Source organism: Carassius auratus, chromosome 7 (assembly GCF_003368295.1).
Source record: "Carassius auratus strain Wakin chromosome 7, ASM336829v1, whole genome shotgun sequence".
In the NCBI taxonomy this organism is placed as follows: domain Eukaryota; kingdom Metazoa; phylum Chordata; class Actinopteri; order Cypriniformes; family Cyprinidae; genus Carassius; species Carassius auratus.
In genome coordinates, this window is record NC_039249.1 from 12,243,713 (window position 1) to 12,259,047 (window position 15,335).

Below are 15,335 nucleotides of genomic sequence, written 5' to 3' on the forward strand. Positions count from 1 at the left end.
CATTTTCCCTGCATGCTCCATCCATAAAATCATCTTATTTGTCATACACTACAAATGTATTGTTGAGTCGGTTGCACTTTATTTTACAGTATGTGTACTAACGTACTTACAGTGTATTTTTCTAAGAAGGTAATACAAGGTAACTACATGGGGTAGGGTTAGGTTTAGGGGTAGGTTCAGGGTTAGTACCTAGTTAATACTGTACATAGTTATTGTAATTACTATAATAAGTACATAGTATGTACATGGGGAACAGGACTGTAAAATAAAGTGCTACCGTTGAGTCTGTAATTGTATTTTTTATTTTAATATTATTGTTTTTATTCTGCACTACATTTACTTCTGCATAACATTTATAAAAATTGACATCAATTTCCATCAAATATTTGCGGTTCTTTTTAACTTCATATTCACCAAGTAATGCATTTCATTAGCTCTTTACTTGTACTCTGCATAATGACAATAAAGTTGAATCTTGAATCTAATCTAATGCTTAGAATCAAAATATTTAGCAGTACAACTCAACTGAGTGCCAAATCAGCATATTAAAATGATTTCTGAAGTATTATGTGTTACTGAAGACTACAGTAATGGCTGCTAAAAATTCATCTATCACAGGAATAAATTACATTTTAAAATATATTCAAATAGAATTCAACCTCATAAGAAACATTGAACACGGACACGGACATGTAGAAATTTGACTGAACCCACACCTGTGTAAAGGTTTATAAAGATTGAATATTTTCATTTTTTTCATATTTGCTGGAAATAATATTTATATTTATTATTTATTATTTATTTATTTATTAATAAAAATACTAAATGTTCTTTACAAAATGTCATAATAATAATAATAATAATAAAATTATGAATAAAAGTAATCATAATAGACTCCTGTTTTATTTTAGCCAAGAAAATATATTTGTATGTCAGTGTAATGGTCCAAATATTTGAATTGCTATTATGCTGATGACTTAATTAGGCTGCTTTAGAGACTTTGAAAGGTAAGTCTGAGAAAACAGGTGTTGTTCTTCACATCATGTCAGACTCAGCTGGAGCGGTTCAATGATGGTGCAGGCGAAGCGGAATGAACATCAGTCAGACTGGATGACTGAAACTGATTAGATACTGAGAGCTGAGAAGAGATTGTGCCTCCACTCAGAGATCAATACACCCAACAGTGCTTGAATATGTGGATGTGTTACAGCTCAAATGTTCAGTCTCACACATCAAGACCTGTGTGTGTTCTCTTTAGACTGTTGCACAACTCGGAGGACTTCATTTGGAAACATGGTGTTCTGTTTTAATCTGATCGTAAATGACACAGACAGTAAAGCACGACTCTTATGGCCAAATGCTAGGTGCTAAACTGTAATTATACCTACATACACACTACTATTTAAAAGAAGTCTCTTATGCTCACCAAGGCTGCATTTATTTGATCCAAAATTTGGTAAAAACATTAATATTGTGAAATTATACCAATTTAAATGAACTGTTTGCTAAACTTTCAGCAGCCATTACTCTAGTCTTTAGTGTCACATGATCCTTGAGAAATCATTATAATATGCTGATATGGGGCTCAAGATGTATTTATTATTTTGATCTATTGAAAACATATTGCTGTTTAATACATTTGTGAAAGCCATGCTAGATTTTTCAGGATTCTTTGGTAAAGGATGTTCAAAGAAAAGCATTTATTTGAAACAGTAAAGACTTTTATAATGTAAATAATAAATATTTTATTTATAAATAAAATATATATTTCACTTTTACTAAATATGTTTTTTTTTTTGTTTTTTTTTATAACTAACTAACCTAACTTTTATATGGTAGTGAATGCATTTTGCACAAACATTGTCTAAAAGTGACATCAATTTTTTTTTTCTCTACACAGTGTTTATGAGTGTGTTCCTTGGGAATTGAACCCACAGCCTTGGAATTGTTTCTGTCATGCTATACTATATGAGCAACAATAACACTTCCTTTATGTATATACTCATGTTGGTTGGACACATACATTGTAAAGCTAATTGCTTTGTCAGGGTTTGTTGTTAACATTAATTTATTAAATTGAATGTTTATATCTAATTGTTTATGAATGTTGCCATACTTATCAATGTGTTTTTGTTTGGCAGGATTGAGGTTTCCAGTGATGATCGGCCTGTGAGCGGTTCTCAATGGCTCAGAGGAAGAGGCCAGGGACCAACAGCAGCATGGCCACAGAGCCTCACGCTTCAGCTCCACGCTCCTGCCCAGCCCCGTACCCCGAGCCTGAGCTCCCTGAGGAGGAGTATGAAGAGCGCCAGGACCCTGAGGTATCCCAACACTCCTACCCCAACCAAGAGGAGGCAGACTTGACAGACAGCCGGCCAGCCACGCCCACTACTCCAGACCACGCCCACAGAGACTACCACAGGCACCCGGACAGTCTGGATGGAGACTCTAGCTCCGACTACGTCAACAATACATCTGATGAAGAAGAGGACGATTTCGATGAAGGCCTACCAGAGGAGGATGAAGGTGTGACGTATTATATCCGCTATTGCCCTGAGGATGACAGCTACCTGGAGGGAATGGACCGTAATGAGCCTGAGTACGGACACCCGGACGGTCGCATGGAGCCACCTCCAGAAACAGATGAGTGCCAGGAAGCGGTTGAGGAATGGGTGGAGGGAGAGGACGATGCACATGGTGATGATGGAGAAGTGCGTTGTGAAGTTCTCGAGCAGGACTCTGACCAGCAGCTGTATGATGGCAGACCAGAACCTGTCCTCGATCACCACCCCCAACAACAACAACAACAACAACTCTATCCAGATCCCCATCAGGAACAGATTCCACCTCCTGCTGAAGATCAAGAAGTGCAGGATGTTGAAGGAAGTGAGGGCTACTGCCCTGATCAGGAGGAAGAGCCACAGGTCGGGCAAGACAGAGTTGGTTACGCAGGTGACTACTACACCACGGAGGACAATGGAAACTCTGAGCATATGTCACCGTACAGAAGGCATAAGGGCACAGACGGAGAGACAGGAGAGGAGGCAGAGGAGGATATTGATCAGATAGTAGCTGAGATTAAGATGAGCATGAGTATGGGCAGTCTTAGCAGCGGCACTGATCAGAGTCCAGAGGAACTGCCGCCTGATCCAGCACCGAGCGGCTTCCAGCCAGAGACACGCTCTAAACCCGAATCCGCCCCTGCTCCTGCCTCATACCCTCAGCCTCACCGTCATGACGGCAGACCCAAATCCCTCAACATCCCCCCTGCCAGACACAATCCTGAGCTCCAGAGGAACTTTAAGGTACGACCTCACACACCAGAGGAGAGACAGAGATGGACACAGGACCAGGTGAGAGAGCAGGTAGGCAGATTGGCATAGCAAGCTATAAATGGATCTGTATCTGTAGCAGCTTACTAAGGGGAAATACAGTGTTCGGTGAAAACAGACTAAATCAGCTCAGTAAAATATGAAATAAAAGCAATAGGATCAACTCAATACATTAGACATTTGTATTAGACTTATGTATCAGTGTATTCTGTATTAATATTCTATAGAAGGAGATGACAGAGTAAATATATCTTTGTTTTTGAGTACTCTAGCATCTTTGGATGTAATGGGTTACTGTACTGTTCAGAAGTTTGGGGCTTGAAAGATTTTTCTAAAGTCTCACTAAGGCTGCATTAATTTGTTAAAAAATAAAGTGAAAACAGTAATATTGTAAAGTATATTTTATATTTTATAATAACACTTTCTACATTTCAAATGATACTTCATTCTTGTCATGATAAGGCTGTTTTTAGCAGGCATTACCCAAGTGTTCAGTGTCACGTGATCTTATTGAGAATATTTTGATTTGGTGCTCAAGAAACATTTCTTATTATTACCAGTGTTAAAAACAGTTGTGTTGCTTTTTGTGGAAACCATTCGACTCTTTTTCAGAATTCTGAATAGAAACAACAAAGTTTATTTGTAACAGAAATCTTTTGCAACATTATACGTTTATTTTTTATCAGTTTAATGTATCCTTCCTGAATAATGAATTCAATTCTTGTTCTTATTCCAAGCCCCAAAGGAAAACAGTGACAGCCAAACTTGGACAGACTTCTGTTCCTTTTAAATAGTTAACAGTCAGAAATATGTACTATTAAATGTTATTTATTTTAATCTAATAATAAAGATCATCCCCAAAGGGCTCTCTGAAATATGCATATTCATTATTATAATTAAATATTAATGTCAATGTTGACAGCCCTCCTTTAAATGCAAGTGACATTTGAGTAACCAGGACTAGAGCTTGTTTATGCCCTGAAAGAGAACCTCAAAAACCTGACAGCTAAGCAGTGAGTAATGATGGAGTATTTTATACTCTTATGAGCTGATGTTGATGAATGTGATATTTAGAGATGACATAGAATGTTTTCTATAATGTGATGTAAATGTATTTTACATAATTTTGGGGTAGTTTAAAAAAGAAAGTTATAGAGAATAGGCTCTTATTACCATTTACTCACTCATTTCAAGGGGAAAGTGCTCAGTTTGAGCGGCAAGTTGAAAAGGATGAAAGAAAGTAATCTGGCAGAAATTGGCACCGTCTCATTGTAACCTAGACATGAAGGGGACCCTGATCAAAAGCAATTTCTTGAAATCCCCGAATATGAATTTCATTACTGATGATTTGTGCAGCCATTTGTTAGTGCTCAGGAATAAACAAAATTCCACCCAGCTAGAATACATTACCTTGAGAAGCTTTTTAGATTCCTTCCCATTATTCTCGCTCAGGTACATTGTGTGGGTGTTATTAGTTATTTATTTATTTTTGGCTTGAACAGCCCAAAAATGAAAACGGCTAATTTCTAGAAACCTCTGCCTAATGTAACTAAGCAGGCAATACAGACAAACACACTGATAGCCATGCATTATGCCAATAGACTTGTTTGCTGAAAATTAAGAGGAGGTGCTGACTTTTTAACTGAGTTTGAAAAATTTGGGTTTCTTGGATATTTCCTTCGAAATACCTTACTTTGCATTTTCAAAACAGAATACGAAATTAATTTTTTCCAAGGGGGAATTAGGTGAAGGGGTGAGATTTAGTCTGATTGCCTCAGTGGTCCAGTGAATGTCTTGTGAAGTTCTATTACCCTCCTGCTTCTTTATTGCCTTTGGGCAATGAGGAGATTGCATTTTATCCTGTCAGGCAACAAATGAATTTCATCAAGTAATAATGTTCTTATGCGCAGTAGACAGAGTGCTCATTTGAGACTTTAACTCCCCTGCAGATAGACAAAGAGTAAAAGTGTCTTTTTTAGCACTGTGCATTTCCAGTTAAAGACAACATCTGTTCATTTCTCAATACACTGTGTTTGAAAACTTTTCGTTATGCTGCATAAAATATTCCCATTGGCATTTTGATTCTGACACGCATCAAATTGTTAATGCTGTTCATAAAGCGGCCTGCAACCCATCATCTTTGTCTTTTTTTTTTTAGTCTGCTGTACATGTCAGATCTCACTCTCCACTCATTTGTCACTCATTTCTCCCAATTTAAATTCTTTCTAGGTGTCTAATAGTGCAGAACAGCCAAGGAGGCAGCAGCGGTCTGATCTCAATGGACCACTGGAGAACAACAATGTCCCTGAGGTGAGCCTATAATCATACAACATATTAGTCAATCAATACCTGACAGTATGCACCCCGCATAATCAGTGCACGTTTCCATCAGAGCTACTCTAGTTAGTGTTAGCCTGTCGTCTTATTTATGCCACATTTCTCTGGATTTCTTAGGCAATTTATTATTGTTTTTCTCAGCAAATCTAGCTTGCCACCATCCTCCCCCATGTGTTGATATAGTAAAATAATTGGCTTTGCCCTTTTCTGCCCTGGCTCTCCTGTATTTACATAGACAGAAGGGAGTTCGGCCTTGAGCTGCCTGTTCTACTGCTTCTCTGCACATTCTTTATGCATGAATGTAACCTCCATAAGAGCTTCGCACCATGACTGTGAAAGCCATAAAATATGAGACCTCATCTGGGCGGTTACTCAAAATCGCCAAATAGGTGTTCAAAACATGTTTTATAGCACTACCTAACATTCTTCCAAGGTCATTTTTAGATCATTCTCAACACAAGCTTTTGGAATTTTATTGTATTTTTTTGTATAAAAGTTGCCTTATGAATGTTTCACATGTACTGTAGGAGGTAGTGAGACATGAAAATTCAACATAATTGTTAATTTTTTTTTCTTGTTTATTTTCTCATGAATATGTAATTCTGCAACTTACTGTAGGTAACACTCACACAATAAGTCAAAACATGATGGTAATAACCCACAAAGTATTCACCCAGAGGAATTCTGTTTGTACACATCCCTTGCTGTATGTCATGCAAAGCAGTATTCAGTCTTGCCTTACTTTCACTGAACACATTTAATTACCTTGGCTGAGGGAGCTTTTGAGTCCTTAGATTGCATTTAATGAAGGCCTCTCGAAGCATAACCTCCATTTGGATGGCTATGTTGTAAAATGATGGTTATTACTTCGTCTGACGCTGTGTCGATGTCCTACAGCTCCTGCAAAGTGCCACTTCAGAATGACTGACAGGATTTTGTATTCTGATACAATGAGCCACATCCAGAGTCACCTGGATGTTTTTCATTTGAGTGTTAGGTTATTTATTTTGTTAGATTAAAAAAAAAAAGAAAAGCACAGGTGTTTTACAATTACATTTCCAGTGCTATTCACTATTCTCAATCTGTTTGGCAATGTTTTTGTGATAGCATTTTAATATTAAAGTTATGGTTTTAGAATTAAGCAATATCATACGATCATGATCCAAATATGTCCTAGTGCTAAGCCAACTAATATTTAGACCAAAAGTATGATAAACTGTAAACAGGAAGTTAATATTCAGCAAACTATACATATTATACAAAATATAAATGGACACTTTGTCTGTTTTGGCTCAGCTTGCTAAAATATGGGGAAACAAAGCCATGTGGAAAATTGTTCTTGAACAATACTGGTGTGTTTTTAACAAACCGTTTGAGGGACTGATTCAGTGACTCACTCATAAACACAGTTCCTGAATTTGGAATAGCATACTGCACTTACTTACTATTTTGTACATTATGCTACAGATTCAACTGTTTATTTCAAGTCAGTGGTTTAGAACAAATAGTTTGAGGGAATGATTCAATAACTCACTTATAAAAGAATTCAGTTGTTTAATTATACATATAATAAATGTATATTTGTATGTTGTTTATATTTTTTGTATTTTATTATGGCTTTATGAATTATGACGTAACATTCACCCAAGTATGGTGACCCATACTCAGAATTTGTGCTCTGCATTTAACCCATCCGAAGTGAACACACACACACTGTGAACACACACTCAGAGCAGTGGGCAGCCATTTATGCTGCGGCGCCCAGGGAGCAGTTGGGGGTTCGATGCCTTGCTTAAGGGTACCTAAGTCATGGTATTGAAGGTGGAGAGAGAACTGTACATGCACTCCCCCCACCTACAATTCCTGCCGGCCCGGGATTCAAACTCACAACCTTTCAATTGGGAGTCCGACTCTCTAACCATTAGGCCACAACTTCCCCTTATGTGACATTAATGAAGTTAACCTAAAGTTTTTTTTTTCTTTTTAGTTTGTAAAAGGTAAATACTTTATAAGCATACTGCATGAGGTGAGCATAACTCATCTTCTTTCATACAATTCATCAAACAATGTTTCTCTGTTTCTCAGCCGACAAAGAAGACGGCCTCATTTCCCAGCTTTGTGGATGGTAAGCGAGCATCTCCTATCTTTTTTTTTTTATCTGCATTTGATAATCTGCCCCAAAAAGTTTTATTCTATTCCAATTAAATCAAGTCAAAAACAAATCAAATTCGCCAAACCAACTCAGAGTGAGGAGATTAGAGAGCCGCGCAGAAGAAAGCATTATGTCTCAGTGGATTTACATGCTGAAATGCGAGGAGAATTTGTAAGCTGTTTTAATGGGTTGCAGTGGTGAGACAGTAATTAGAGGAGTCATGTTTGCTAATATAAAGGCACATTAGTGGATGCTAAGCTAGAGAAATGCTCACAAACTGTAGCAGGAAGCGAATGAGACTTCTGGAAAAGCAGGACAATCGATTGACCACAAGCTTATCTTTGGTTTACGGCAGCCTGAGAATGTATTGCTGCTGTCATGCCTTGCTTTTGGGAACAAATTCTGCTTTCTATTAAAAGGATATAGTTCTGTCACATTTAAACCTTGTGCCTGAATGATGGCAGAATAATGTGTCCCTTGGTGGGTGTCATAACGTCCACATTTCCATATCACACAAGCATGATACTCCCAGAACACCCTGCTTTTCCTCATGTGGCCACCTTCGTTCCCGCTTTTCAGTGTCTTTTCAGCGGTTTTATCAGGCCTCACAGTAGGATGGAATTGAGAACACATATTCGCACACAGTCTTATACACACAACATCTGCATGCAACTTTTCTCCCTGATAAGCTCACACTCATAAACCTTATCAGTAAATGTTAGGTGGTCTACAGAGGAGGTGGCAACACAACAAATAGCTTTAATAATAAATTCTCAACGCTTCCCCTTTAACAGTGCCGGGTCCCTGTGAGCCTGAGGATCTCATTGATGGGATTATCTTTGCCGCCAACTACCTGGGCTCCACTCAGCTTCTGTCGGAGAGAAATCCATCCAAAAACATCAGGATGATGCAAGCCCAGGAGGCAGTGAGCCGGGTCAAGGTACAGAACCCGAGAACCTCTGTTTTTCCATTTTATTTTGGTGTGGTTCTCAAGCGAGATGTTTAGACGAAGCGAATGCAGATTTCTCTGTGAAAAATTAGATGAGATGAGATTTGTTTGTTTACACCCCGGGACTTGTTGACTAATCAGTAGTTATAGGATTATTATCCTTGGTGTAGAAGTGTAATCCCTCTTCCCCCCAATTGGTTAACGCAGAAAGACCTCCTGTTGCCATCTTACATGGAAAATTAATGTGAATTTATTATGTTTTAAGAGCATGTGGTGGTCTGAGCTGCCTTAAATAGTCTGTGAATGCTAACAGCCCTATAGTGTCTTATTCTAATTTAATTCATTAGTTAAATGTAAGGATTGGAGATAAAAATGGCACATATAAAAATATTAAAAGCATCAGGAGTCCACAACAGGCATAAACTAGTCAAGGAACCACCACAAAAACATGCACAGCAAAATTAATTGTCTAATTATTGTTATCAACAAAATCACAAAAAAGTTTGAGACATAGTTTTCAAAATCACACACCCCTAATTAGCAGTTACTCTAAATTGGGTGTTTTTTTGTTTTTTTTGTTGTTTGTCTTTTTTATATAGCAGAGATGATTCATGTTGCCAGGATGAATCTATGGGCTACACATTTCTATTCATTGTACTGCTAAAGGAATAGTTCACCCAAAGATTACAATTGTGCCATTGTTTACTCACCCTCATCTCGTTCAAAATCTGTGTTTCTTTCTTATGTTGAAAAAAAAAAAAAAAAAAATATATATATATATATATATATATATCCTCAAAATATCCCCTTATATATATATATATATATATATATATATATTAGGGGATATTTTGAGGATATTTTGAAGATATTTTGAAGAACCAAACAGTTGTTGGTCCCCATTGACTTCTATAGTAGGGAAAAAAAAACTAAGTCAATAGGGACCATCAACTCTTTGATCACTAGCATTCTTCAAAATATATTTTTCTTATGTTCAACCAAGAAGTTTGGAATGACACGAGGGTGAGTAAATTATGACAAAATGTTCATTTTGGGTTAACTTTTCCTATAATTATTGGGTATAGTTTGCACTCCATTGGGGCAGGATGTAATGGATGAGTTGTCAGTCTTGTATTAGATGTTTTATGCCTTTCTGCACTCAGCAATGGGAATCCACACAGGCCATGTGAGAAGCTGCTGTCCTAACTTAAATATGCTGTGCACGATGTGCCTCAATCAGTTTCCGACTGCCTGGCTCCACTCATGCTTGATATACTTCAATTTAGTTTTTTCAGGACAGAAGCAGTTCCAGAGTAGTGCGTCTGAATATAAGAAATGGAAACATGCTGTAGAGCTGTAAAATTTGAATGCATCAGAAATATGCAACTTTTGGCTAAGTAAGATTGTTTATTCTTGACAGGAGCATCTGTGAAGTTTATAATTACTATTGTCTGGTCCTGTGGATACTTTGATGGTATCAGATGGTGAATGATTAGAATATTCATGTTCCATGGTACAATATAAACCATTGTTTTGCCATGCACATGTCCAAAAAATGGTGTGTTTAGGCATCAAATGTTTACAGAAAGATGATAGAAATTTTAAATGCTTTTAAATAAGGTAATGCAATCCTTATCCTTACAACGGAGATGTCTTTTAATAATAGTTTACATTGGTCCCACTTGTATTGTAAGTTATTTTAAGAAAAAGCAGTTGTTGCAACTGCAGTGATGCTTCACTGCAGTCCTCCTGGTCAACAGCTAGCAGTTAATTTTACATGAGATGCTCCACAGTGGCCCACAAAGCTGCTCCACATTTAGAAACACATACCTGTGGCAAGGACAAGCACACATACCTACAGACACAAATGCACACATTTTGTCAACTGGGTGCACTTAAACCGATGGTGGGATTGAAGGAATTGGGAATGTGCCTCAGGTCAGCAGGATCACTCCTGTATCAGTGTAAAACAGAGGTACTGTAAATACAGGGCTCTCTGTCATTCACTTTCACACAGCTACATACTGTACACACCCATCTGCCCAGTGTCTCTCTCAGATTTTAAAAGCTTAAAGGGTATGTTCCAATTGGTCAGTAGAGTTCTGTGGAGTGGACTTTACAAGGTATCGGGCGATCTTATAGGGGACCTATTATGTATCTTTTTACAAAATGTAGTTTACAAATTCAGTTTACAAAAAAAAGGTCTCAGGTGTCCCCAAAATTTGTCTTTGAAGTTTTAGCTCAAAATACCTCACAGATTATTTATTATAACATTTTGAATATGACCATTTGAATGGAAGCAGAAACACACGTTGTTTTCATGCATGTCTCCTTAAATGCAAATGAGCTGCTGTTCCCCCACCCCCTTTTCCAGATTAGGGCTGTGCTTTGTCGCTTATACCCCTGATCTCTTCCAAAAACATCTGTCTGGTTTTGGTTATTTTGTCTATCACGCTGTAATCATGCCATATCAGAAAGCCATATCGGTTCAAACTTCTGATAAACAGTTTTCTGAGCGCAAACATCCAAAGCATGTGCACAGAAAGCAACTGTCACATGGCATGTGACTACTAAACTAAGTTCTCTTTCATGTCTTATTGCACTTAAATTATCAAATATGCACAAGTTTATGTTAAAACTATGGCTGTCAGGTATTTTTTATCTTATTAATTAAATGATGTACTAGGAGTGTGCCGGTACTAGTATCGGTACCGAACGGTTCCTGGGCAAATTCCAAATGGAAGTGATCATCCCTATCCCCTGGAGTGGGGACTTTGGAGTGAATAGGGCATGTGTTGCCATTAAGTAGTCGTTAGGAATGCCAGACTACTTAATGAAAATAAAGGAGCGACATAATTTCCTCATTATCTTCAGCTGGCATGTTCCTGTGACAGCGCAGCATGTGTCTGTCATCAGATGTGCTGTTTTACTGTTATAGATGTTTTTTTGTTTTTTATTTTTGTTAGCATAACTGTTGCAAATAAACATACATTTTATATTTTTATAAGTTTTTTAAAATATGCTATATAATATATAAAAACTAGTATATATAAAACTTTTTAAAACATTAAATGTACTGTATATTGTTTGTATGTCAATGTCCATCAGTGAATCTGCTGTCACGGGAACATCCCAGCTGAAGATAATGAGGAAATTATATTGCTCCTTTTGAAAAGTGCATTCCTAACGACTACTTAATGGCACACACATGCCCTACTCAATCCAAAGTCCCCACTTCAAGGGGATAAGGATGATCACTTCCAAATTTAATTTGCCCGGGTACCGTTCGGTAACGATACTAGTACCGGCGCATCCCTATGATGTACTGATTATTATTTTATTTGATTCAACATAAAATTAATTACATATAAACATTTAGACTACAACGGTCTAACATAAACTTTGGAACATAAAATAAGATCATTTGAGAAACATCTCAGTATTATTTGTTCATACAATGAAAATCATTGGTAAATAAAACAGCTTTGTTACCAAGTCTTCAGAAAACCTTTTATTTTACACAAGAGAAAGGTTTGAAATGACATGAGGGTGAGTAAATAATGACAGAATTGTAATTCTTTTGGTTGAACTATCCCTTTGATGTATTTTTATTATTATTTTTTTTTTTTTAGGAAATCAACTCTAAATAAGAAACTAAATCTGCCAACAGGTGGTGGTAAAAGTCTTTCATTAGATTTGTTTAAACGGCTGATTCATTAAGGAATTCAGTACCCAGCTCTCTTAATGAATGGGGCTTTGAATCATTGGTTCACACGATTCATTCAAAAAGTCGATTCATCCAGAAAATAAACATCACTGTGTTGCTCGGAGATGCACAACAATTCTGCCATGGCTTTAAAGGTAATATGTTCTCTGCAGAAGCACATAATATTGTGTTTAAAATATAACACAATACCAACTTCTAATTTACTGAACAAAATCACTTGTGATATTCAGGACAAAATCAGCACTCGTGTGATATTGTATGATATAAATATGAGACAAAAACACATACAGGAGCATTTTTTGCACCAATATTTAGAATTTTAGGACATAACTGCATTTATGAGTTATTGCCCTCTTATCATATTTATCAAAAGTCAACTGTGTGAAATGTAAGATGACTTACAAGGTCCTCTATGCTGCACCTCTCTCAAACGTGTCATTTTCTGCAAAGTCCCTCTTTCCGACAAGCGGAGTCTGCTCTGATTGGCCAACTGAACCAGTGCATTGCAATTGGCCGAACACCGCAAGCACTCGACGGAAATGTAACGCCCCTTTCCATAGTCGCAAACTTCATCTTATAAATGTAAAGACAGTATGTAAAGAAAGTTAATAATGTCCTTAGTTTTACCATCAGTTCATGCTCAAAACAGGAACAGAGTCACGTGACAGACACAGTGATGAAGCTCTTATGTGTTTGCAGTACACAAGCCACAGACCGCTGACTCCACTGTGTGAACCTGTCTCTCTCTCTGTCTATGTGGGGGCGTGGCAGAGTCTTAACTTTGATAAAGAATATCTCTTTGTATTTGAGACTTTAGTTTTTGCAACTTTACAGATCTTCTTCATGCACCAAGAGCTTGTAACACTCCAATGAGAAAGGAAAAAATGTAAATCACATACTATGACCTCTTTAAAAGCCAAATATATAAAATAAATGTAATATTTATAGCTATTAATGTAATAATTTGCAAGTTTCAGATGATTTCTGGGTTCCTAGGCCCTACAGAGCATTCCACATGAACAAAATTTTGTTTGGTGAACTAAACTTCAACAGATATTCCCTGCGGAGTGAACACTTTAGAGACCTTCTGAATTAGAACGCAGCTTCAGCTCCCACCCCTGCTTCTAGTGTTCTCGACCACCTTCTGTTCCCTTTGCCGAGGGCCAATCCGGTCATTTCTCTTGCCTGCCACCTTTAAAAGCCATTCAAAATGAAACCATGGCAACGCACTCTTTCCTTATCCTCTCCATCCCTACTATTATTATGTGTCTAGATTTTTAAAAGATGACATGAGTTGCACAATTCTCCCTCCTTTCTCTCTTTTCCTCTCTTTCTCCTCCTTCCTTTCCGTATCACACTCACACACAACTCTGACATTCATGCACCCACACATCTGCTCTTCCACTCTGCAGATGATAATGTGTCTGTCCACAGATGAGTGAGCAGTATGTCAGCACAGAGCCTGAGGACTGGGTTTTTTCTCGCTGTACTTCTAAAGCAGTGATTTCCACCCAGGTGTACGCAAAACCAGAGGGGAGAGACGGTTCACTCATATAAGATTGAATGGGAGAAATCGTGAAGCTCAGTATGGTAGCTTTAGGTTCTATCTACAGTTAAAATAGCCTATTGATTTTTAGATTTTTTTTCTTTTTTACTTTACTTTTGAATGTGCAACCTTTTAAGGGATAGCTCATCCAATAATGATAATTTCCTGAAAATATACTTACCCTCAGTCTGTCCAAGATGCAGATGAATTTGTCTTTTTCAACAGAATGGATTTGGAGAAATGTAGCATTACATCACTTTCTCACCAAATGATCCAAACAGCTGATAAAAGCAACACAACATTTGAACTTTTTGCTGTAATTTCTGCATACAGTACGAGTTCATCCCAAATATTCTTCTCACATCAAAATCCACACACATATTTATTTAGGACTGTTTTGGTTTGTTTTTGCTCGCAAGCAATGGTGCTTGACCATTGCATATATTTTTCCTGATTCAGATGAGGCATATTTTTAACTGGAAGAAGGAATATTATGTATAGAGGACTCATATTTTAGCATGAAGCAATGGTTTGGAATTAAAAATGTTGTTATGGATTTGCTTAGAACAAATAGTTTTTCACTTCACAAGACATTAGTTTATGAATTGGAATCGTGTGGATTGTTGTGATGATTTTTTCAGCTGTTTGGACTTTAATTCTGATGTCACCCATTCACTGCATAAGATCCATTGGTGAGCAAGTGATGCAATGCTAAATTTCTCCAAATCTGTTCAGAAGAAAAAAACCTCATTCATCTACATTTTGGATGGCCTGAGGGTAGTCATTTTCAGCACATTTTCAGTTTTGGGATAAACTATTTCTTTAAGTGGACCAGCCTAATATTAACAGTTACTGTTGTTGTTTGCATGATTTGAGCCAAAGAAACACAATGATACCACTGGTTTCCAAAATATGCTTTTGAATCAAGATCATAACACGCAGGATATGCAAACACTGAATACAATGCTGTTCTTAAAAACCCAGTGTTCTGCCAAGATGGAAGTTTTCACTAACATTTGCTTTCACTTATGTGATATTTCATGTTTGTTTGCATGAGTTAAAAGGAACGCATTTCAGATTGTTGTGTCAATGAAAGGGTACTTGATCCATACTGAGGGAGGTACATAAAACAAAAGGGTTGAGAAACACTGACCATACCTCAGTCTGGCACCAGCATCTCACTCCTCCTCTGAATAATAAGAGCAGTACCCAAGCCAAGAAAATTGCAGCACATTCTTTTGCATGCTGGCCAAGAAAGCCAGATGTAGCCGTTTATTTTGTTTTAGGCAAGG

At 37.3% G+C, this 15,335-nt stretch overlaps 1 protein-coding gene across 7 annotated transcripts in view; it reads left to right on the top strand.

Moving 5' to 3' along the window:
* Nucleotides 1-15,335, top strand: part of apba2b (amyloid beta (A4) precursor protein-binding, family A, member 2b) — an 81,956-nt gene that overhangs the window by 53,887 nt on the left and 12,734 nt on the right. For 5 of the 7 annotated variants that reach the window (XM_026267352.1, XM_026267356.1, XM_026267357.1 and 2 more), the window contains 4 exons: nt 2,142-3,365; nt 5,562-5,642; nt 7,755-7,794; nt 8,616-8,761. In XM_026267352.1, the coding sequence (XP_026123137.1) occupies nt 2,184-3,365; nt 5,562-5,642; nt 7,755-7,794; nt 8,616-8,761 (1,449 nt within the window). In that variant the 5' untranslated portion in view covers nt 2,142-2,183. The remainder of the gene's footprint in view (nt 1-2,141; nt 3,366-5,561; nt 5,643-7,754; nt 7,795-8,615; nt 8,762-15,335) is intronic. The other 2 variants (XM_026267355.1, XM_026267358.1) reach the window with 2 other exon arrangements.